Source organism: Oculina patagonica, chromosome 9, assembly GCF_052425735.1.
Source record: "Oculina patagonica isolate OP01 chromosome 9, crgOcupat, whole genome shotgun sequence".
Classification (NCBI taxonomy): domain Eukaryota; kingdom Metazoa; phylum Cnidaria; class Anthozoa; order Scleractinia; family Oculinidae; genus Oculina; species Oculina patagonica.
The window spans coordinates 15,761,711-15,787,940 of record NC_135766.1 but is presented as its reverse complement, the minus strand read 5'-3'; the positions used below and the strand labels follow the sequence as shown (position 1 = coordinate 15,787,940).

The 26,230-nt window shown below is 36.3% G+C and overlaps 1 protein-coding gene across 1 annotated transcript in view; it reads right to left on the bottom strand.

Moving 5' to 3' along the window:
- Positions 1-26,230, bottom strand: part of LOC144666801 (uncharacterized) — a 92,569-nt gene that overhangs the window by 38,279 nt on the left and 28,060 nt on the right. Inside the window, exons 11-19 of the mRNA XM_078528205.1 lie at positions 26,052-26,123; positions 24,811-24,882; positions 23,050-23,121; positions 10,492-10,563; positions 9,527-9,598; positions 8,310-8,381; positions 3,716-3,787; positions 732-803; positions 207-278 (exon numbers count right to left, since the gene is read on the bottom strand). Of these exons, the coding sequence (XP_078384331.1) occupies positions 207-278; positions 732-803; positions 3,716-3,787; positions 8,310-8,381; positions 9,527-9,598; positions 10,492-10,563; positions 23,050-23,121; positions 24,811-24,882; positions 26,052-26,123 (648 nt within the window). The remainder of the gene's footprint in view (positions 1-206; positions 279-731; positions 804-3,715; positions 3,788-8,309; positions 8,382-9,526; positions 9,599-10,491; positions 10,564-23,049; positions 23,122-24,810; positions 24,883-26,051; positions 26,124-26,230) is intronic.

Genomic DNA, 26,230 nt, shown 5'->3' with positions numbered 1-26,230 from the left:
AAATGACCACCAACCGTGAAATTCTCTGACTTTTTTTTAACTGTCCGAGCTTTCATTTATGTTCATTCGTGAGGTTCTATTCAGTCGTGGAAACAAGATAAAAAACTAACAGTATAGATAACAAAATTCTTTGTAAACAGAATTGAAGAAGGATATTTTAGAGCACTAGAAGTACATCAAGGCGATCAAGAAATTGCTGTACTCACAGAAATCTTAGATGTGTTAAATAATTAAAAACTGGTGGTGGTAAGTGTTCCAACTGGTTATCTCCCAAGCTCCTTAACAAAAAACAAAAAACAAACAAACTAAAAAACAAACTAAAAGTGATACTTAAAACCCCAAGATCATGTGACATTAAAGAACATTTATAAAACGGGGTTTAAAAACAAGTAAAGAAAGAAATGAAAAAGAAAGCGAGGGTCAAACAATACATTTAAAGGAAGGATCATGTTTCTCATGGGTGCTGTTCAAAAGGGAAGGTACGTTTTTTCTTGGGGTGGGGGAGAGCCGCTCTCGAGGTCGTTGTTGTGCTCTGTATAAACATACCTTTATGTTGCCATGGTGGTATCGATTTCCTTGAAAAATACATAAATTACTGATGTAACGTTCATATCAACCCGACGAAGGAAAAACTGCTGACAAGCTGACTGCAAATGTTCAGCATGGCCCAAATAAAACTGTTTCGATACACCTAAATGCTGCCATACAAATAAAGAAGTGTCATAACTTACAGTGAAAACAACTGCGTATTGTGATCGAAAACTCCAGTTGGCAAGTTCTTCAACCGGTTATGGTGCAAACTCCTACCGACAAATAATCATTAAATGTTAACCAAATGTCACGAAACAATAACTTAAGTTAAACAATTAAGGCAAGAAAACTTCTCACAGCGCTCAGATAGGTTGTTACCTTGTTACTGTGTCAAAAAAAAAAATGAACGTGCTCTACATTTTGGTTCTTCTTAGCCGTGCCAGTCTTCCTCTTTTGGATAAAGTGTGTTAAGACGGCCGAAAATTATTATTTCAAACTCAAAGTTAAAATAACCTACCTCGGATGAAATCCAATTTATAAAAAATGGCAAGAAGCGTTTAGGACTGATAATGAATTGTTTGGGATCATTCTGGCTTATCCAATATAATTATACATTTTTTATTTGGCATGGAAACTTTCTGGTTCTTGGTGCTCAGTCCTGAGGTTTCTGTGCGTGTAAACAAAAGCATAATGTATCGTGGGAAAACATAGTTTTTCGGAAAACGCATTGTTTTCGTCGCTTAATTAGTTTGAACAAACCCGCTTGATAACAACAAACAAATAAATATATTTTTTTTAGGCGTGGGTATTTTCTGGTCCTTGGTGCTCAGTTCTGAGAGTTGTTTGAGCGCAAACAAAACCATAAACATTACAACCAAATAAAAAGATGATATGAAAACCAGATGGCTGCTAATGCCAAATTTATTGTGTTTCCGAATACTCGAGCCAGTTTTTCGAATATTGGAGGCCTTCATAAAAACAATATAAGGCGCCCGGCGCCCAAACAAAATGCCGCTTGTCAATTAAATTACACGTATTAAAGTAACAATAACATCACTGAATTTGTCTTGAATCCAATGCGGCAATGTCTTGACAGGTGATCGGTTTCAACTGCTTTTGTGTTCTTCTTTACAATATCTTGCACTCCGTAAAATTCCTTGTCGTTAACTATGGACAATTTCCTCTAGACACCTTAAATTGCTAAATGTTATTTCTTCAAACGTGTTCTCGTTCTTAAGTTTTTCGTAAACTTTTTTTTTATTGATTGCAGAATTATTAATTACATACAACATACGCTACTTATACAGAGAGGTTTAGTAAAAGAAAGAAATGGGGTTTAAAAAATTTCACAAAATAGATAGTAAATTAGTCTATTTCTTAAAATGACACACAAGCTTGTCTCGTTTCATGGCAATATTTCTATCTATTTTTTCATAAAAGCTGAGTTGGTTTATGAACAATTTTGCACTTGGCATTTGGCCACCAGATCTGGACTTATATATTAAGATTTAATACTGTAAGAATAAGGTTTATTACATCATTTATTTTTCAAAGTCAATACCTAATATATTATTTGAGATATTTAATTCTGGCAAAACAATTCCGGCAGATTACGTCCAGATTCTTTTGTCCCTATACAGGGATTTAGAGTGCTCACAATGAACAAAAACGTGATCGATTGTTTCTGAATAAATAGAACACAAAGAACAAATAGAAGATTCGATGATCTTGAAGCTTATGTCCATATTTAAATAAAGGTAATTGTTTAACCCTCGGACGTACAAGCAAACTCGCACCCCCACCATCGTACATCCCCGGAATTTTCGTTATATAAAGGCGTAGCGAGATTATTTTACACTGATAAGAAAGCCCTTAGCTTACTCTAGAAGATGACATAATTTTAATTGGCTGTGACGTCATGTGTCGTCACGTGACGTCATTTGAGACGCCATCTTGGATCCGCCATCTTGGATTTCAACATTTTCTTAGAAAGTCACAAAATAACGGAAATTGATGCAAAATCAAGACAGAATGCTTATGGAATGTAAAAATAAACAAATCTTACACTTCTGTTTCAAAAAACTGGAAAAAATAAAGAAAAATGTTAAAAAGACGATTTTTGGCAAGACCTGCCTGTATTTATGACGTTTCCATAGCAACGTCAACTATCATGGACACATGGTTGACAAATCAAAATTTCCCGTAAAGGATGAATGAACAGCTACTGAAAGTTTCAGCACTGTAGCTTAAATCCTCTTTTCAAAATTTGGAAAAAACCTTATGGGGGGGTGGCATCCACCCCCCCCCCCCCCCTTGTACGTCCGAGGGTTAAGATTATTACATTGAAAACATCTGGTGTAAGGATCGATACACATATTATATATTCTACGATAGACGGATTCCCGTGGCCAGTCAATTTGGCTGTCGACCCGTTTGAGGAAATGAGATTGGGCAGTAGGTGATTTAAATTTTGATTGAACAAACTGATGGTACACTTCTTTTGATGTTATTTGCTGCCTTGTCTTTTCTACCGGGGTTTGAGGGATCATGATTCTCAAAAGTTTCATCGTCCTTCATAAGCGCTTTCCAGCTTTGGGGAATTGCACTGGTGAAACTGGTCCAGAATATAAATGTTTCGCGTGTTGGATATGTCAATATATATATATATATATTAAAAAACCCTTCACCTGAAGGGGCTTTAAAGGGAATGGTAGGAAATGTATGGCGGTTTCAGCAAAAAAATGTATAAGTCCACTTTAGATCAAATGTAACCTTAACTGTATGTGTAATACACTTCGCCTTGGTTGTCTTGACAATTCAGACACGTCGAGCACTTTTGTTAAAAAAAACGTTTACTGTTTTCGTACAGTTACCAATTTGTTTTCGTTTTTTTGGATGAATTCAAGGTTTTTCATTGTGAGAATTATCGTGATTTATGATAACAATGGGGTTAGTTCTTTTTTCGAGATTTCACTAAATTGTGGGTCTAAGAATCACCACCAACAGTGAAAGTCATAATATTATTTAGGTATATTTTGGCTGTGTTAATCAGTCGTGGAAACAAGATAAAACAATAATAGTAGAGAGAAAAAAATATTGTAACCGGATGTGAAGAAGGACATTTCAGAGCACTAGAGATTCCCTTAGAAGTATATCAAGGAGATCAAGGAATCGCCGTACTTACAGTACATTTAAGTGTGTTAACTTATTAAAAACTCCTGGAGGTAAGTGTTCCATTTCGTTATCATTCAACTCCCTTAAACAGTGCATTAAAAGTGATAATTAAAAACTCAAGAACATGTGACAGTAAAGAACATTTACAAATTGGGGTTAAAAACAAGTGAAAGAAATGAAAAAGAAAGCGACGGTAAAACAATTCATTTTAAGGAAGGAAATTGGAATACCTTGATTCTTCTTCTTATTGCATAACAACATGGGATAATGGATAAGATCAGAAAGTTTAAAGCATATGCTGATCTGTTAATATCTTTACACATGAGTGCTGTTTGTTATAGTTGTTTTTGGGATTAACATGGTTTCGCTTGGTTAATGAAGCATTGCACAGCAACCCAACATTTTATCGAGGCACTGTGAAAATGTCAGTTCAACAAAGCGATACGATTTCAACTCGATCGGACATTTAGATTTAGAGGAGTCTAATCGTAATAAAGTTAAGTGTATTATTTATTTATTTATTTATTTATTTTTTTTTTTTGGGGGGGGGGGGTGGGGTGAGGGAGTCTGTAATAATGGATAATGCTTCCCGTAATGCTCTTCAACTATATATAAGACAAAAATAGGGTTGATCACCAATCAAAGGTTTCAGGACAGCCAAGAAATAAAAACAGTGCTATTTAATTTTAAAGATGGTATCTTCACACCTTGGTGTTTTTATAACGGGTTGTTAACTATTTTTCTTTAAGTAGGAGTGGTTGTTTCTTTTAAATATCAGCTAATTGAAGGTTGAAGATTGTAATCCAAATGTTTCCTTTGCTCCAAATAAGTAACCTTTGCAGAATTGTGTTTTGTTTTGTGATTCTGCTGTTGGGCTTATTTTTAGCACTTTAATAGGGCCGCTGGACTGGGGGGCCAACGCATTACCATTACACAACGCGTTAGCAAGCTTGCACTTCATGGTAGAAATTTGTGTTATATAACGAAGGCTTTTGAATGGATTACCCGTGTCCGCTGTAAACACAAGGAACCAATGTGATCATATCTCCCTTCAAACAGCTTCTATACTAACATGCCGCTCACAAAAAGACAGAATCATTTCATAGCTCTACAGCAATACATTTAGTATTCTCATTCACGAGTAAGCTAACAAAGCGCCTTTGATTTGTAGACTACTCGGTTGTACTCTCCCATGAAACTAATAGGGAGCTCCAGAGTTGGATGAGCTTAACATCAAAGTCTAAACCAATAAAAGAAAAGTACAGGGTTTTTGCAATTCACAGTGTTGCGGGTTGTAAAATAGTAGCTGGGGTCTACTCGAGTCTTTAGATCTCTATGAAAGAATCGAAGGGTCTATACAAGGTTTATGTCATAAACCAGCAACAACCCAAAACGACAACCCGTTAAGCAATATCACAAGTCAGACATCTAAAAAAACTGAAAACCACCATGACATTTGCGAAATGGTTTAGTGATTAACAAAATGGTTTTGCGATTAATTTGCAAGAGAGATATTTTCGTAGAGTTATCATGATAAAGTGATATCTTGCCTGATATCATGATATAATGTTATCATGATATCAAGATTTCTCACAGATATGATGATATCAAGCAGTGATATCATAATATATATACTTTTAACCGCGATGGCCCGCCATACTATTTGGTGAATTAAGTTTTTTTTTTTAAAAAAAAAATGGGTGAATTAACGATTGTTGAGCTTTTTGTATGAACTGTTAAATTTGCTCTTGTTTGCTTGAATTTTTCTTGAATCAAACGTGTGTTTCCTTTGTTACGCATGTCTGAGTTTTTGACACATGATAAGCTTAGTTTTTTTTTTTTCATTCAAAATGAGTTGTAAAAGCGTTTCCGGCTCCGCTCTTTTAAGAAACCGGCAACTACATAAATAAAATATTGGTACCTCAATTTGGGAGACAAAATTGTGAGATTTCAATATGGATCTAATAAAAGTGGTAATTTAAACAGATGTGCTCTACAAAAAAGCACATCGGGATGAACATTGCGGTTCTCCTTAGCCGTGTCAGCCTTCCCTTTTTGGTTAAATGTACAGTGTATTAAGACGGCCGAAAATTATCATTTCAAACTCAAAGTTGGAATGACCTATACTTCGGAAGAAATACACTTTATGTATCCTGTTTCTCCTAGATTAAATGCTATGCATATAAACACGTATGTATGTGTTGCTTTGGCAAAGCTCTGTTTGCTGGGATAATGAAAGACAAAAGTACCATTTGGTAGATTTTGGCTACTGGTGTAGCCGTTTATTTTTTATATCAAGGATAGAAAGCTTAAAATATGGAAACCTTAAACTATTATCCCAGCAAAGGTGAGGGAGAACCCGCAACCCAAATCAACAGCGACAAAACGGAGGGAGTGGGGAGAGGGGGAAATTTTCTTGACTAGTTTGAGCCCATGCTGGGAGGGCGATGTAACCTCGCCTGTATAACCTAAGAGCCCGCAAAAATGTGACCGAAAGTAATCGTTGGAAGGAATTACACCGGAAGCTGGGAAAGACTTACGAAACAAGCTACATAAAACCATTTATTTTTGCAAAATAAATAGCCTTTAGAAAGAAACTATTAACAAGTTACATTTGGGACGGTTTATGAAACGGTTGGGATCATCCTCGATTGCCTAACATGATTATAAATTATTATTTAATTCTCAACTTCGGATATTGCATTTCTAGCTTTCTGATTGGTTCACTGAATCCCGGTTATCAGCTTATATACCTATGTTTGACCTTATATGGGAAATGAGTGCGGCAAGTGGCGCTCCGCGTAATTTTTTCTGCGGGAAGCGACAGTTTACATCAGAAAAAATGGTTGAAAACAGCAAATTTGGCGAGCTCTATGAAAAAGAAATAATCAGCGGTGCCTACAAAACCCATAGTAAAATTAACTACGCAAAACAAAATGATTGATGCGAAAAGTTTTATTAATAATACTTGTTAACGCACAACAAGAGCGAGTAAATAAAGTAGAAAAGCAGCAAACAATTTACGAAAGAACGGCAAAGCGACACAATTTTGTTTCCGTGTACGTCATAAAATTAGGCTCAGCCCTTCTGTAAAGTTTATTTCCTTTCAATCTTGCTCTTGTCCATTTATACTTCAAAAAACCTGTTCCACTTTGAGCTCAGTTGCGCTTCAAATAATATAACAGTATTGCTGACAGCCGTGGAGCCGTAAACAAGTACAATTTAAAAACTATTGCTTCTTTCGACTTGCACAAGACATGTAGTTTCCTGCAGAAAAGCTTATGCTTCGGATCTTCCCGTAAATATTAACTGTTGTCACAATTTCCCGTATATATAGACAACTTTAGAGGAGACTGTAGTGTTTGTTCCTATTTTAGATAAATACCTTAGCTATGAGATAATCTGTAATCATCGGTTAGCACACCTTAACCGCAGTCACGTGATTATACCATTATATCATTGTACATAGATTAGTTGATTCAGTTCTAATAAAGCAGTTGTGTAAGCACCTTGGCCTGTTTTCACTGCGTACTCTAAAGTAGTACTTCGAACCCTTAATACACAACAGAGACCGTTCGAGGAAAATCTTCGAAAGAAAACTCTCGCGCTCGCTTGCCTCGTGTGTTTCATTCAACTCAAGAAGTGAGCACCGCGCCACAAATTTTCCTGCCTCCTCATACTATCATTTCGTTTCCTACTTACCACCTCGTATCCAACGCGGGCTCATATAATAACTGTTAAGCCTGGTCCTTGGTGCACAGTGCTGAGGGTTTTCTGTGCCCGTAGTGGCTAGAACGCCCGTTCACATCTCTCGAAGCGGCGCAGTCGTCGAGGATTATAAGCGTGATTTTTCCTTCGAAGAAACAGCTTTTAAGTTTCAGTGTCAAGACTCCACCCAGTTCTTCTCGCACATATTAACGAAAAGGCGCGGGCCCTTTTTAAGCAAAACCGGTACCATGTCTTATTGTGCGCGAATGTGGGACAAATAAGCGCGATGTAGTCAATCAAACCACATAGCTGGTCCAAAAAAATTACAACGAACTAGTAAGTCGCTGATTTTGTTGGTTCCTTAATAAGCGCGTTGAATGGAAGATTCCTTGGGTCCATTAGAAAAAAACGTAATACATAGGACCATCAAGTGCACAAAATGTATAAACACACTTTAGAACAAATTCAACCTTAATTGTATAGGGAACATGTAGCCCTGCCACTTTTAAACAAACAGCAAGAGAGTTCACTGTTTTCGTACAGTTAAGAATTATCCCTTACATGACATTCACTTTTCTAATCTTATTGGTGAATTTAAGGATTTTTCCTGTGAGAGTTCTCTTGATTCGTGAAGTCAATGGGTTAAGTCCGTGGTCTCGAAATTTCACTACATTTTGTATTTAACAATCACCACCAAAAGTCAGGCTGACTTTGTTTAAATGTCCGTGCTACCATTTATGTTCATTCTTGTTGTTTTATTCAGTCGTAGAAACAAGATAAAACACTAATAGCACAGAGAACAAAATTCATTGAAACGAGCTATGACTAGGGATATTTCATAACACTAGAAATTCCCTTAGAAATACATCAAGGGAACGAGGAATTGCCGTACTCACAGTGACTTTAGGTGTGTTAATTTATGAAAAACTCCTGGAGGTAAGCGTTCCAATTGGTTAAAAGATATGTTCCTTAAAAATACATTAAAAGTGATATTTAAACACCCAAGATCATGTGACATAAAAGAACATTTAAAAAAATGGGGTTTAAAACAAGTAAAGGAAGTAAGAGACTGAAGTAAGAGACTGAGGGTAAAAAAGTACATTTTAAGGAATAATTCTGGAATACTTTGACTCTTCTTCTCTTTTCATAAGAATATTGGACAATGGATAAAAATCGGAATGAATAAAAAATTGCATCAACATGGTTTTCGCTTGGTTTATGAAACACTACACAGCAACCAAACATACTGTGAAAATGTGTTCTCAAATGCGATGCGATTTCAACCCCAGTTTAAATTTTCATTAAAAGGAATCTATTTTTTTTTTTTTTTTGGGGGGGGGGGGGGGGAGGGGAGGGGAAAGCCTGTATAGATAGGTAGGTAGGGCAAGCCTGGTAGCAGTATAAACTATTTCTGCATAGATAAATTAATCCTTTATTTGCACTGAAGCAGGATATTACCACAAGGATGATGTTATTTCGAGTATAAAGAGCAGCATAAGATATGAGTGCCCTAAATAAGGAATGCAGAGAATAGACTGAGGCAATTTATACAATGTCCAATACTTTTCCGTAAGACATGTTCGGCAAAAATTAATACACAACACTCCACTGCTGCTACCTCAAGTCCTCCCACAATATTGACATGCCGTAATGAAAAAAATCTAATAAAAAATACAACCTTTTACTCCTTAAGTTTTGAAGAAACAAATGTAGCAAAAAGTAAATACTCGATTGTACAAGTTGTAATCAATAAAAGCTTAATTTTGCCACTCTCTGATATCCCTATCTAGCTTTTTCTCTTTGTGCTCTCAGTTTTTTAAGGTTTATTTTTTGAATTGTTTCTTTTTTTCTTTCCAGCAGAAAATTGGGCAGAGATTCACAAAGGCCGCGTTCGAGGTCGTTGTCGTGCTTTGTATAAACATGTCTTTATTGTTGTCATGGTAGTATCGATTTCCTTGAAAATACATAAATTAGAGGTGCAATGTTCACATCAACCAGATAAAAAACAAAACAAATGCTGATAAACTGACTTAAAATGTTCGGCATAGCGGGAATAAAACTGTGTCGAGACACCTTAATGCTGCCTAGTAAATAAAGACGTATCCAAACTTACAGCGTCCTCAACTGAATATTGTGATCGAAAACTCCAGTAGGCAAGTTCTTCAACCGGTTAAAGTCCAAATACCTAACAACAAATAATCACCAAATGTTAACCAAATGTAACGATTAAACAAATAAAGGAAATAAAATTTCTTACAGCGCTCGGATAAGATGTTACAATGTTACTGTGTTACTGTTCTCTACAAAAAGCACATCGGGATGTACATTGCGGTTATCCTTAGCCGTGTCAGCCTTCGTTTTTTGGTTAAATTTATTTAGACGGGTGAAAGTTATCATTTCAAACTCAAAGCTAGAATGACCTACTACGGAACAAATATAATTTAGAAAGAAACTATTATTAAGCGCGATGTAGTCAATCAAACCACATAGCTGGACCAAAAAAATTACAACGAACTAGTAAGTCGCTGATTTTGTTGGTTCCTTAATAAGCGCGTTGAATGGAAGATTCCTTGGGTCCATTAGAAAAAAACGTAATACATAGGACCATCAAGTGCACAAAATGTATAAACACACTTTAGAACAAATTCAACCTTAATTGTATAGGGAACATGTAGCCCTGCCACTTTTAAACAAACAGCAAGAGAGTTCACTGTTTTCGTACAGTTAAGAATTATCCCTTACATGACATTCACTTTTCTAATCTTATTGGTGAATTTAAGGATTTTTCTGGTGAGAATTCTCTTGATTCGTGAAGTCAATGGGTTAAGTCCGTGGTTTCGAAATTTCACTACATTTTGTATTTAACAATCACCACCAAAAGTCAGGCTGACTTTGTTTAAATGTCCGTGCTATCATTTATGTTCATTCTTGTTGTTTTATTCAGTCGTAGAAACAAGATAAAACACTAATAGCACAGAGAACAAAATTCATTGAAACGAGCTATGACTAGGGATATTTCATAACACTAGAAATTCCCTTAGAAATACATCAAGGAGATCGAGGAATTGCCGTACTCACAGTGACTTTAGGTGTGTTAATTTATGAAAAAGTCCTGGAGGTAAGCGTTCCAATTGGTTAAAAGATATTTTCCTTAAAAAAGTACATTAAAAGTGATAATTATAACCCAAGATTATGTGGCATTAAAGAACATTTCAAACATGGGGTGTTTCTCTATAAGTGGGAATGATTTTTACTTTCCATGCATCCTTTATGAGCACTGGAGCAACATATTACCACAGGAATGAGGTTATTTTGAGTATTAAGAGCATGCGTAAGATATGAGTGGCCCAAATGAAGAAATGCAGAGAATAGATTGAGGCACTTTGAAATTATGTTCAATGCTTTTCCGTAAGACATGTTCAACTACAGTACTCCACTGCTGTTACCTCAAGTCCTTCCACAATATTGACATGTCGTAATGAAATAGATTTATTATAATTTATTTTTATCCTAAAATTTTTCATTATCTTAACACATTGTATATTTTTACTATAGCTTAACTTTTAAATTTAATATTTTTAGCAAATTAGTGTACATTATATCATAACTTTTTATCACATTTTATTATATATCTTAGTCTTATATCTTAGTTTTTTTTTATATTAATTTGCATAGAAGAGCCGATATTGTTATTTGGAATGCAAATAAACCATTATTATTATCATTATTATCATTATTATTATTATTATTATTATTATTATTATTATTATTATTATTATTATTAAATATATACAGTTAAAAAATATAAGCTTTTACTCCTCAAGTTTTGAAGAAACAAATGTAGGAAAAAGTATATACTCAATTGTACAAGTTATTTAACAATTATTCGCCGATGGCGAAGTGATTATTGTTGAATAATCCCCGAGACGAATGTTTTAGTATAATTTTCCGAGGTGAATATCAAAAACTGCAAAATAACAATAGAAAACACGAAAACAACAAACATCAGAGCTCGCTTGCATACGTGTAAACCAGTTTAATTCATCGATTGAAATCATAATTTACACTCACGTTTTAGCAATAAAACGGAACAAAACAAACACTACGAAAAAAATTAGATATCCGGTACCTTTGTCTAATCGTTGGAGACTTCTGAGTAATTGTGTGAACCCTCTCGAAATTACCTGCTCCAGTGGGAAGAGAACTAAATAATGTTTTGCCAGTCGATGTGACTGAGTACATGGCCGTGTGCAATCTCCAAAATCACTATGTTTACCGTCAATTCTAATGCCTTGAAAGCCATCTCTTGAAAATATTTTCGGTTCAAAAGCCTTGGAAGTAAATTTGCAAAATTCCCAATGTTTCAAATATCCAGGATTTGGAGTGATTTCTTTAAAGAGTGTGTCCATAAGAGGACCAGGCAACAGGTGATACATCTCAAATCACCGATTTCGCCCAAACTAAGCATAAATGTTGGAGATGATGAGCTATTCACTCTGGCAATTGGAAATTCACTAATTTATGCATATTTAGGTAGCTGACTATGATTGACCAGTTTCACAAGAAAATAAGACTTCTGAATATAAAATGCACTGCATTATATTTTGTGGTTTTTAGGCTTAAAGTATAATAATTCACTTCAACCGTCCGATTTGATTTCTTCTCCTCAAACGGTCTTTTGGAAGATACACATTTCGTACTGTTAGAAATAGCCTTTAACTAGTGCCCAATATCTCCCATGAGCAACAACGTATATACATTATTCTTACATGGGTAATGAAATCCATCATTTAACTTCACAAAAATGCCACAAAATGTTTGGGGACTTTAATATTTTATTCGTACTGAGGAACTAAACACACGTGACTTAACGATTTCTTGCTATTTCATCAACATTCACCAAAACACAGAAGCCATTTATTTGTCTCAATTTGGCACAAAATCGGTACGAAATAGCTAATCAAGCATAAATCTATCGATAACAATCAAAATATTGGCGACGAAAAGGCAGTTAGGGCATTTTTTGGAGCGTTTTCAGAGCCATATAATTCGGCAATGTTGTGATAGCAAATTAATGTAAAAATAGCAGCGAAAGATTTTCTTCACAAGTTCGCACAATTCAACATTTAGGTACATCAAAGTTAAGAAACAAGAAAGTTATGCCACATACATGCAACCTATCGACACTCAAATTCTTTCTTTTGAAGAATTTGTTCTTCCTCGCTGCACTTCGATCCTTCGATCGATCTCAATTGACATGTACCGTTGCTTTGACGCGCGCTGAACTTAGCCAATGCCTCGTGGTTCATCCTTCGTGAAAAGTGTAAACAGGTTGTCAAAAAAGTCATTCAAAGAGCTGTTCAAAGTTCACGGAAGGACACTACTCTCAGCCAGTTTGCATGAAATAAATTTAACTGGAAAATAAACAGCCGCCATCTTAAATTTCTACCTCTGAGCCTGCCGTTTCAATCAGCGGTACGGTCGTTCACTGGGCACCACGCGTGACCACACGCGTGTTCATTTGCTTTTCCTCCGCGGATGTTCGTTTTTAGGTAGGATGCGTTTGTGATGAAAATGAGAATATTTTCAATTTTTCGTAGGGAAAAAATTTCCTCCGCTACAGCTTGATGTGTGTACCGCAATGTGATGCTGAACGAACTCTAGGGTGCTTACCATTTGTTGGAGAGAACCGGCTGGAATGACCGCTGAAAATGAAAAGGCTTCTTTCCAAAGTTAGCAAACTAACCGAAATATATGTCGCTTACCATTTGTAGTTCAGTTTCATGTTATTTCTTTCCGTTGGTCGGAGACCTGATGCATGGGAGACTAAAACTGGAAAACCTTGCAAATGGGAAGAAAATGTCTGACGTTTTGTCAATTTCCGAAGAGATTTTTCGGAAAAAAATACTGTTCCATTTTACTTTCACCGAAACAGAGTTCTTGATTTTTCTGTTCAACGGTCGGCATGCATGGCAACCAAATCCAAAATGACGCTAAATTACGGTATAAAACTGCTCTGACGTCTCGGCAATACTGCCTCTTTTAGGGTGGCACCCTGAAGAAGGCAGTATTGCCGAAACGTCGGAGCAGTTTTATACCGCGATTTAGCGTCATTTTGGAACATAAACAATTATTTTTAGCATAAAAGTCGCTACATAGTTTTCAACTATTATTAAACAAATCAAAATGTCAACGTCTCCCAGTTACTTCGCAGGCCTTTTTATTTGTTATTGCTTGCTCAAATCCCCCTCCCCTGGCCAAAAATAGTGATTAATACTGTACATAACGATTACATTTTTTGATCAAATTCCCCTACCCCCGGGGCATAAATGGGGAAAAAATGAATAACTTAGCACAATTGGTGAAACGTTTACCGGTGGATAGCGAGGTAGGTTTTGTATGACAATTATATACTGTATAGCGACTTATCTACTGAATAGGGTTATCCGCGGTGTCACATCTCGCTTCCCTGGACATATGCACTAACCATAACAGATGCCTAGGGTATTCCCGGAGGGGATGTTGCAGTCTCGATATGATGGGTTGTTAGTTCGTGTAACAGCAAAGTAGAGTAGGGGAATAATGAAGTACAGGAGGGAAAGCTCCATGAAAGCTTTTGCGCCACATCTGCTTTTCGTTTGCGTTTTTATCAAAGTGAAAAATTTTCAACCTCTCTACACAGAGAACGGAATCTGTAGAAGTAGGGTCATGTTTCCCATAGACGGTCAGTTACCTGTATACTTAAATCGTAATTTTCGCGAGACCATATTTTGCGGAATTTTGTACTTTCGCGATTTCAATAGGCAAGTATGAAAAAAAAAATGTGATTTAAATTTACCTTATGGGTATTACATTTCGCGTTTTTAAATTGCGCGCGGATTTTTATTCACAGGTATTTAATTTCGCGACTTTTTTTACAATTGCGAAGCCCGAGATAAAAGACGCTCGAAATTCAGTACTAATAAGGTACGGGACTGAATATTGGTCGATTGCCTTCGTTGCAGGTGGTTTTTCTTGTGCAAGTGCTTTAGTTCGCGGAGCGACTGTGCTGAACTAAACAAAGCATCCACGTACGAAATGCCTTTAGCGACGCAAGCTTTATGGCGCAGCAAAAATATACATATATCTATAAACGTGTGAATGTAAAGAGAGTAAAACAACAAAGAAAACGGGTTTCCCTTGCGTTGACCTCGAAAAAGACAGAAGACTACCTGTGCTGGTTAAAACATTAGCTAATAAGTTTGGCCGTCTTGCGTAGTCCTAGTCTTGCGATAAATTTGTTTAGTTTCAATGCGTAATGGTTTGATGTTTGCCCTGTGGAGTAAAACATGGGGTTTAAGCTCTCTACAAAAGGCTGCATTCGCGTCTTTGTAACTCACATAGCCACTTAAATTGAGTCGGTGATGAAGAAAATTATCATTTGAATCCGCAATTCGTCACTTGCAATGTTGGCATTCAGGAGAAAAAAATTTTTCCCATAAAAGCCCTTTTCTAAAACAAAACCGCAGTAATGACGTTTATCGGTAAAAGGAGAACTTTGTGGGATCCCCAAAAAAGAGAGTGGGTACAAATTCATTCTCCTAGCTGCCAAAGTTTAATATAATATAGACGATTTAAACAGAAGGAATAGATTTACACAGGCCAGGCTGACAACCTGACCGCCATTTCTTCGAATGTCCACATTCACCCCCTTCCCCCACCTTCCCAAAAAGACAGAAAGCAATAAACATACTCGAAAACAATAAACATACTCGTTTTAACCTGATATAAGATGGAAAAAATTGCTCTGATTATTTGATGGTTTCAGACATTCCAGAGCTCAATTACAGAGCATCAAAACCGATTGCATCGCATACATTACACTGCATCCAGTGTATTTCTCATCAACTATTTATCAAAAAAATCAATGGAGAAGTTGAAAACAATTCTCACTTCCACAAGAAACGCACACTACTTATAAGGCTTAGATCAAGCCCCGGTTGTTCAAAGGGTAGATAACACCATCCACCAGATCAATCACTATCAACGGGTAGTTTGTTTTATCAACAGTTATCTTCAGGATAGCGATTTATAACTACTTTCTTTAAATGAAGCCAAAATAAAGAAATGTTACAATTACAATGGTGTGGACAGGGAAGGGGAAGAGAATAGGGTAATAAGCGAAATAATTCTTTACATTAATTTCTCTATTTTGTATTTATAGATAATTTTATTAATAAATTCCGTAGGAAACAACGAATCATTCTGGAGTTTTCTTTTGTAAATGTAATAACGCAGAAACATGATAGTATAGTTTATTTTTTACGAAGTGGTAAGACTGAACGTAGAATTGTGAGTTATGTAAAACCACTGCAATACCTTCTGATAGGAGGTATTGTGAATAAATTTGAAATTCAATTATCGTAGTTTATTTAATTTACACGACCTCCGACCTGACAAAAATATCTCTTTCAACGTTGAGTTAATGGGATTTATTGACTTAGTACAACGTGTAGGACCAGCCGGCAAATTTATGTACATTTTATTAATTAAGAGCCAATAAAATCGATTTGATTTTATCTTATAAAGATCTATACTGGTATTATCGTCAAGCGAAAAATTGGCTAAGTCAAAATTTAAATTCGCGTGATCTCCAAAAGAGAGTTTCGTATTCTTTGCTTTTGCTAGTAAATGATTGGAGATGGCACTGGTTACTTGATAGTAATAAAGAAAGTTAGTCTTTATTAAAGAATATTTAGATTTAAAATCCTCAAATGAAAGAAAATCGCCATTAATATCTAAAAGATGCATTATAGTTCTGATTCCTTTATTAAGCCATTCTTTGAACAAGAAAGGTTTCCCACCAATCAGTATGTCTTTGTTATTGAAGAGAATCATATCACTGAAGTTATTATAGTTGCAAAGGACCTTGAGTTCATTGAAGTAAAGAGGAATATCTCTATAGAAGAGAGGGAGATGATCGAAGACCTTCACTCGATAATTACACAACAAAAGGAAACCGAGACCACCATGTTTGTTTAAAAAATATTCTGGGACTGTCCTCCAGTTAAAATTTCCAGTCCTCAAGAGTCTAGGGATCCATGCTAATTTTAAGGCTTTATTTATGGTTTAAATATCCGGCACGCGTAAGCCACCTTTTTCAAAATCCTGATAAAGGCTCGTCCTTTTAATCTTATCTTGTTTGTTATTCGGTCGGTATAAAACGCAGACCATGCACAATTGTGAATTTCACGTGTGAACTTGTGAAATTGTCAATCCCAAGTCCTTACTGGACTTGGGATTGCTTTTTGCTGTGCCGGGAACGGATTCATTTCACCAAATTAAACAAACTGGACGAACTTCTTCTCAACTTGCGAACTCCTCAACCTTTCAACTTCGCTGCACGTGAAATTCACAATTTCGTTTCGAAGTTCGTAATTTGATTGGCAACTACATAATGAAATTCCCCCTAAAGTTCGTAGCGAACTTCGCGAATTCCAAACGAACTTCGGAAACCGTTCGTGAAAAGTTTTGTGAAACACAATGTAAAAAAAAGAAGAAAAAAAATACTCAGTCTGCACGGTCTGCACAGTCTGCAGTCTGCAGTCTGCATGGTCTGCGTTTTATACCGACCGTTTGTTATTCCATAGGAATTTAAAAAGGCGTCTTTGGACGTCAGGTATAATCTCTTTTGGAACATCAATATTTGACATAAAATACACAAGGGATGATATACCTATGGTTTTGCTGATCAGTACTTTCCCAAAAAGTGATAGGTCTCTTGATCTCCATATATCTAATTTGGTTTGGAATTTTTGAATTTTAGTCTCGAAAGTGAGTTTATTATTTCCCTAGCTGTCATAAGACACATACATTCCTACAATTCTAGTCGGGTTTTTGATCCATTTATGGTCAAGTGGTTGTTCTTTATTGTTAACCAGCTTGCCAAGCCACATTGCTTTAGTTTTTCAATATTTAGTTTTATTTTAATCCTGAATTTCACCGATAAATTCCAAAATCATTAACGCATTTTTCACTGATATTATATCCGAGCATAGAAGATTTGTATCATCCGAAAACTGACTCAATTTTATTTCCATGTTAAACATCACAATTCCTTTCACTTCATTGCTTTGGCGTATCTTGTTAGACATAAGTTCTGCTGTTAAAATGAAAAGATGCGGAAAGGGGGCAACCCTGTCTAACTCCGGTGGAAGGTTTTATCCAGTTAGTTGCGAAACCGTTATTGAGTGCTACACTTTCGATGTCGCTGTAAAAGAGCGTGACCCATCGTCTTAATCCTTCTACAAAATTAAACAGTTTTAAAGCATGTTGAATATAGGGCCACTCTAAAGTGTCAAAGGCTTTGCTGAAATCAAGCGAAGCAAATATACCAGGAATGTTGTTCTTTCGGGTTTGTTCCATAATATCACTTATGAGCCTTATAATTTCACCAATATACCTGTCTTTAACCAAGCCCGTTTGATCAGAGTGGACGAGACGTGGTAGAAAAGATTCCATACGCTTGCCGATGGCTTTTAAAGCGATTTTGTAATCCACATTTAATAAGGCAATTGGTCTCCAATTCTTTAAATGATTTAATGTTGAATCTTCTTTTGGTATAAGATTGAAGATTGATCACCCCTCTTCGTTGCGAGATTGATAATTACCAATAAGATCAAAAAAGGTCAAGTAAAATTCGGAAGTAAATCCATCTTCACTCGGTGATTTATCATTTTTAAAACTTTCTACAACTTTCTACCAACGGTTTAGTAGGTCTTCCGTAGCAGATATCTTAGAAGAGTACAGGTTTCTATAATACTTTTCTATTTCACGTAGGGTTTGGTTTTCATCTACTACTTTACCATTCTCATCTTCTAACTCAGATATAACTTCTTATTATAATTGCGTTTTTCAAGGTTAAAGAAGTACTTGGTTTGCCTTGTTCGACCCAATAACATTTGGATCTAAATTTAGCTACTTCACCTTTAACATCATATAAAGTTTGTAGTTCCTTTTTCAGATTATCATATTGTTTTAATTCTTCATTCTAAAAGTGAATGCATCGTCACTTGCACAGATTTTCTCATCAAGTTGATCTAGCTTATTCTTAATGGAGATCTCGCGTCCTCTATTAATTTTAGCTCTCCCTTTAGAGAAAGAGATAGTTGAAGTTCTTATTTCCATTTTATTATATAAACATCAGTGAAATACCAGGAATTATTTTTTTCTCAGCGCGCGAGCGGGAAAGATGAACCGAATCCTGCAATCTGATTGGTTCCGGGAGCGGGCGGAATTTCCCGATCTTGACCGCGGTCAACGGAACGGAACGGGATGCATCCCCGCGCGAAATCAGTTTGCAGCGCGAGTCGAACGAACACATGAAAGTTTTGCTCTCCAAAATCGAAATAGCTGTTCACCAGCCATTGTAAATTTGAAAGGACTAAAAAGCAGTGGAATTAAAGGCCTCAAAGTTCTTCGAAAGGCGAGTATTTATTTATTTATTTCTCAACAAAATTGAGTTGCATGCAGTTTACCGTTCGTAGTTTGCCGTTGTTTGTGCATGCATTTCGCTATGATTTTCACGCCATTGCGGTAAGCTTCACCGGTTTTAGATTTCCTCTAAGAGTTAAACTGTCTTGTTTATCCGTCACTTTTCGCTAAAAACAGAGCACCATTTGCCATCATTCATGGAAATGAGATTCTTTGATTAAAAACGGATAAATTAATTATCACAAAATTGTGCCGTACGCAGACACTACGCATTTCATTCAGTTTGGCATTGTTTATCAGAATAAAATTCTGCTAGGAATCATTGCAGAGATTATTTATTTGTTCAATACTTGTGTAAATAGCTTGTAAAACTGCTTTCAGTGCTTTTCAGTCAAAGAGTATTTTTTGAGTCAAGATAAATCGGATTAACACCCTACCAGCAAAGTTTCTTTCAAGACTTTTCAAAACATTTATCAGCAATTGTTCGGGAGGCCGAAATCGATTTAAATGTGTTAAGTTTTGTGGCTTATGTGTACTATATTTATGATTTTTTTGCTTTTCTTGATTCTCTGCAGTGTAAATTAAATATGCTGAAGTGTTCGTGAGTATGGAGTTTTAAACGAAGCTATTTTATTCCGAAATAAATAGCAAACAGAATTCTTCACTCCTTGCTCGTCGATCGAGTCGGACTGAACATTAAAGTCAAATCTGCGCGTATACAAACACAGATTTTGCGACGCATTTTTTCTCGGTTTCTTTTCCAAACAAATTGAAGTAGGAAAAAAAAAAAAACGTTATTTGCCGGCCTAGGTCGGTCCGTATTGGGAAAAACTGTACCCTCGGTCTTGAGCACGGCCCTCGGGCACAGTTTTTCCCAACACGGACCTCCCGGCCGGCAAATAACATATATATCTTTCGCACGAAAAAATCATATGTTCACACGTGAAAATAACATGTTATTTTCTCATGTGAAGAAATCGATTTCGGAACATTTTCTGACAAGTTTGCCCTGTTTCAATGCTGAATGAGCCAGAGAAAATCGATATTAAGTCGAAACATCCTCGAATCTTCCTCGGCAATCTTCGGCAGTCTTCGGATATCTTCGGGAATGTTCGGAAAAGTTCAGAAAATGTTCGGAAACATTCGTACGACCTTCAGACAACATTTATATTTATATCAGGAAAACCAATCGATGACAGCCTAAGAGGCAGTATAATCAATACGATTATTGCTGATGGCGGCCCGAGGACCACATACTACCAAAACAAGTATAGCGCGAATTCAAACACATTCGTAACGGTTGTTTTTGGCGCGAACCACGAGGTCAGAACGCAAAGGAATGTAACCACATGTGCTTACCTTTTTCATTTGACAAGCAAAGCCACGTGACGCAGATCGTTGCCGTTTGGCGACGAAAACGACCGTTACGCATTCCTCCATCTTGTTGAACTTCTCTCCTTGTTGGCGTAAAGACGTTTTTATATCAGTTATTTCGTCTTTCATAACTCGGCTTTCCTTCGAGATATTCTTCACAGCTTGCTGTAGATCAGCTAACATATTTCTCAGTACGGTGAGGGTAGGTTCGTCTTCGTTGTTGTCGTCAACGTTGGATTTGGTACCGGCCATGTTATCCGGGCTCGATGCTGAGAGGAATGGTCTTTTGGCCTCGTTTGTCTCTTCTTCTACAGATCCACGCGCTCCTCGCTTATTCTTTTTATCGTTCTTTGACATTGATTGTATATAGTTAGGCAATTTCCGATGAAGAAGGAGGGAATAGCTTCCCGCTCAAATAATACGTCCGCACAGGCGGAGTTCACGCATGCTGCCAAATTATATGGCTCTGAACACACTCCAAAAAATGCCCTAACTGCCTTTTCTTCGCCAATATTTTGATTGTTATCGATAGATTTATGCTGGATTAGCTATTTCGTACCGATTTTGTGCCAAATTGAGGCAAATAAATGGCTTCTGTGTTTCGGTGAATTTTGATGAAATAGCAAGAAATCGTTAAGTCACGTGTGTTTAGTTCCTCAGTACGAATAAAATATTGAAGTCCCCAAACATTTTGTGGCATTTTTGTGAAGTTTAATGATGGATTTCATTACCCATGTAAGAATAATGTATTATAAGTTGTTGCTCATGGGAGATATTGGGCACTAGTTAAAGGCTATTTCCAACAGTACGAAATGTGTATCTTCCAAAAGACCGTTTGAGGATAAGAAATCAAATCGGACGGTTGAAGTGAATTATTATACTTAAAGCCTAATAACCACAGAATATAAAGGAAGTGCATTTTATTTTCAGAAGTCTTTTTTTCTTGTGGAACTGGTCATTCAAAGTCAGCTAATTAAATATGCATAAATTAGTGAAAAATGGCCATTTTTGCAAAAGGTGCCATAACTTGAAGGGTATAAAATATTTAGAGCTGATGTTTTGCCAGAGTGAATAGTTCATCATCTCCAACATTTATTCTAAGTTTGGGCGAAATCAGTGATTTGAGCTCTATTACCTGTTGCCTAGTTTTGCCCTGTTCTCTCATGGACACACTCTTAAATGAGAGGAATTTTCATTCAGGAAATGCCGCCATGTTCACTGGCCTGGATGGCAAACGTGGCATTGCTTAGTAGCCAAACCTTCAGATGCAATATTCACCGCCTAGCGTGGTAAATATAGCGCCATAGTCCGAGCTTCTCGACCAATCAGAATTGAATTCACCACTGAAAATTATACTAAAATCAAATAAAAGCTTCATTTTGCCACTCTCTGATTTCCCTATCTAGCTTTTTCTCTTAGTGCTCTCACTTTATTAGGTTTTTGGATTTTTTCACCTCCTATTTCTCTCTTTTGGGAATAATGACAAAATGACATTTCGGCTTTCATACGGGAAATTTAATTCTTTAATTAAAATTTTATTCCGGCTTCATAGGATAAACAATACACGCAGAGCATCCTTTGTCAGAGTTCTAACTCTCAGTTCACTGTAAAAGTCCTCTCTTCCGAAGACACAAGCCAAATGACTGAGTTGGATTATCGTTGTTTTTGATAGACGTTTTCCTTGGCGTCGAGAATTAAGTTCGTGCCCGAGTTATGTACGCATGTTCAACCATTCATCTAAGACCGATGCCGCGTTTCGTTGTCAAATTTATTCGGATTAGTGTCGACGGCGAAATTGCTGAAAACGATACAAAAAGATAGTGTGGACAGAAAACATTTTTCTTTTTTCGGAGAGAAAACTCCGTTTGGAAGCAATTATGCAAACTAATAAGGAACATATAAATATAACGGGCAGTTTAAATTACAACGTAATGTTTTTATCACGCAAGAATGTAGCAGAAACTGATTTTAGTATTAAACAATAAAATTGTAATCAGTAAACTTAAAAAAAATGCCATCTTTATTATTTACTAATTCGACATTTTCCTCATTTCTATATTTTTTCATGTTTCTTGTTTGACCCTATTCAGACCGGGCTTTTCTGGGTGTTTTCAGACCGGGTGGAAATTACACGCCCACCCTAACTTCGTAACTTCCAAAATATTCAAGCAATCACAAGAAACATGGAAGAAATATAATACGTCCAAAAATCAATCTTTTGACATTTTCGTCACGTGGAATGATGACGTAAAATCACGTGACAATTACATCATGATATTAAAACAGCTGCTGTATTGGATCCGCAATCTCAAAATTTTTCCAAAACGTCAGTAAGCCGCAAAAATCAATTAAACGGTGCGAAAAAGACATACAAAGGTGAAAATAATTGCATTAAAGTTAGTTTTCAGTAATAGGAACACAAAAATGACAAATAAGTTCCCGACACAAAAATCTATCCTACCAAATTATTCCCAGATAACAGTTTTAGATAAAGTCCCAAGGTTTGGCAGCGTTCTATAAAAATACAATAAGCGTTCAAAATAAGGGCAGGCAAAACCCCGCAATGGCAGCGTTCGGGGTTGCTGTCGTGCTCTGTATAAACAAGGCTTTATTGTTGTCGTGGTAGTATCGATTTCATTGAAAATAAAAAAAATTACAGGTGTAACGTTCACATCAACTCGATGAAAAAAAATGCTGATAAGCTTACTTAAAATGTTCGGCCTGACCCGAATAAAATTGTTTCGAGACACATTAATGCTGAATTGTAAATAAAGACGTATCCTAACTTACAGCGTCCTCAACTGAATATTGTGATCGAAAACTCCAGTAGGCAAGTTCTTCAACCGGTTAGAGTCCAAATACCTACCAACAAATAAACACATAGCGCTACCAAACGTTTACAATAGCATTAAGAATTTATAAACTCATTAAGAATGCTCTAGAGACTTTTGTTGCACTCGGAAAGTTCATTTAGTTTTCACACATTCGTTACATATTTTAACAGGACGCCGTTAAAAATTTGCATTTTTATCTTGCTGAAGAAGGCAACAGTAGTGGCCGAAACGTCCAAAAACAATATTTTTAGACAGTGTCAACTTTTTTCATTCGTAATTTTTAACATGCCTGGCTACGACCCGAACATTTTTAAATAATCATCAAATGTTAACCAAATGTAACGATTAAACAATCATGGCAAGCAAACTTATCACAGCGCTCGGATAAGATATCACAATGTTACCGTGAGAAAGACTGACATTTTCGAGTGTAAATTATTGAAGGGTTTTTTCTGATTCAGGTTTCAGATTAGAAATAAACCATTCGACCTCGTCTTAATCAGTGTTATTTTATTCAATAGACTGTTTTTCATTGCTGTCATTCGAGGCCGTTCGATACTTCGAATTGCGGATTGAAGTGTTTTCCTTTATAGCGATGCTGTTTGCTAACGACAATTTGTTGAATTATCGGTCTTTGTTCTGGCGAAATATCGCTCAAAGCGTCGCGAATTGTCGTTGTGGAAACGACAACTTGTTGAGTTGTTCAAGCTAAATATCGCTCATAGCGTCGCGAATTGTCGTTGTTGTAACGACAATTCGTTGAATTATCGGCCTATGGTCTCGCAAAATATCGCTCAGAGCGTTGCGAATTTCGTCCCGAATTAGCGAGCGATAATTCGAAGAAATGTCGGGAAAACAAAGAACGAAATTCGCGCTTTTCGTTTGCATTACTTTTGCACAATACTGTATAAGCGTGTTTGTTCATTCGAAGAAACAGCTTTTAAGTTTCACTGTCAAGACTCCACCCGGTTCTTCTCGCACATATTAACGATAAGGCGCGGGTCCTTTTCAGCAAAACCGGTACCATGTCTTATTGTGCGCGAATGTGGGACAAATAAGCGCGATGTAGTCAATCAAACCACATAGCTGGTCCACAAAAATTACAACAAACTAGTAAGTTGCTGATTTGGTTGGGCTCTTAATAAGCGCGTTGAATGAAAGATTGCTTGGGTCCATGAGTATAAAACTTAATACATAGGACCATCAAGTGCACAAAATGTATAAACCACTTTAAGACAAATTCAACCTTAATTGTATAGGGAACATGTAGCCCTGCCACTTCGCCTTCGTTTTCTTAACAATTCTGACCCGCCGCGCACTTTTGTTTAAACAAACAGCAAGAGAGTTCACTGTTTTCGTACAGTTAAGAATTATCCCTTACATGGCATTCACTTTTGTAATCTTATTGGTGAATTTAAGGATTTTTCTGGTGACAATTCTCTTGATTCGTGAAGTCAATGGGGTAAGTCCGTGGTCTCGACATTTCACGAAATTATGTGTCTAACAATTACCACCAAAAGTCAGGCTAACTTTTTTCAAATGTCCGTGCTATCAATTATGTTCACTCTTGTTGTTTTATTCAGTCGTGGAAACAAGATAAAACACTTATAGTACAGATAACAAAATTCATTGAAACCAGCTATGACGAAGGATATTTCATAACACTAGATTTTCCCTTAGAAATACATGAAGGAGATCGAGGAATTGCCGTACTCACAGTTCTGCTAGGTGTGTTAACTTATAAAAAACTCTTGGAGGTAATTGTTCCAGTTGGTTGGAAGACATGTTCCTTAAAAAATACATTAAAAGTGATATTTAAACACCCAAGATCATGTGACATTAAAGAACATTTAAAAAATGGGGTTTAAAACAAATAAAGAAAGTAAGAGACTGAAGTAAGAGACTGAGGGTAAAAAAGTACATTTTAAGGAATGATTCTGGAATACTTTGACTCTTCTTCTCTTTTCATAAGAATATTGGACAATGGATAAAAATCGGAAAGAATAAATAACTGCATCAACATGGTTTCCGCTTGGTTGATGAAACACTGCACAGCAACCAAACATACTGTTAAAATGTGTTCTAAAATGCGATTCGATTTCAACCCCAGTTTTAATTTTGATTATAAGGAATATAATCGTAGCATATTAAGTGTTTTTTTTTTTTTTGGGGGGGGGGGGGGGAGGGGAGGGGAAAGCCTGTATAGATAGGTAGGTAGGGCAAGCCTGGTAATGCCTCTAGCAGTATAAACTATTTCTGCACAGATAAATTAATCCTTTATCTGCACTGAAGCAGCATATTACCAAAAGGATGATGTTATTTCGAGTATAAAGGGCAGCATAAGATATGAGTGCCCTAAATAAGGAATGCAGAGAATAGACTAAGGCACTTTATATAATGTCCAATACTTTTCCGTAAGACATGTTCGACAATAATTAATACACAGCACTCCACTGCTGTTACCTCAAGTCCTCCAACAATATTGACATGCCGTAATGAAAAAAATCCAGTTAAAAAAAATAAACTTTTACTCCATAAGTTTTGAAGAAACAAATGTAGGAAAAAGTAAATACTCAATTTTACAAGTTGTAATCAATAAAAGCTTAATTTTGCCACTCTCTGATATCCCTATCTAGCTTTTTCTCTTTGTGCTCTCGGTTTTTGTTAGGTTTATTTTTGAATTGTTATTTTTTTCTTTCCAGCGGACAATTGGGCAGAGAGTCACAATGGCCGCGTTCGAGGTCGTTGTCGTGTTTTGTATTCACATACCTTTATTGTTGTCATGGTAGTATCGTTTTTCTTGAAAATACATAAATTACAGGTGCAATGTTCACATCAACCCGATAAAAAACAAAACAAATGCTGATAAGTTGACTTAAAATGTTCGGCATAGTGGGAATAAAACTGTGTCGAGACACCTTAAAGCTGCCTAGTAAATAAAGACGTATCCTAACTTACAGCTTCCACAACTGAATATTGTTATCGAAAACTCCAGTAGGCAAGTTCTTCAACCGGTTAAAGTCCAAATACCTAACAACAAATAATCATCAAATGTTAACTAAATGTAACGATTAAACAAATAAAGGTAAGAAAACTTTTTAAAGCGCTCGGATAAGACGTTACAATGTTACTGTGTT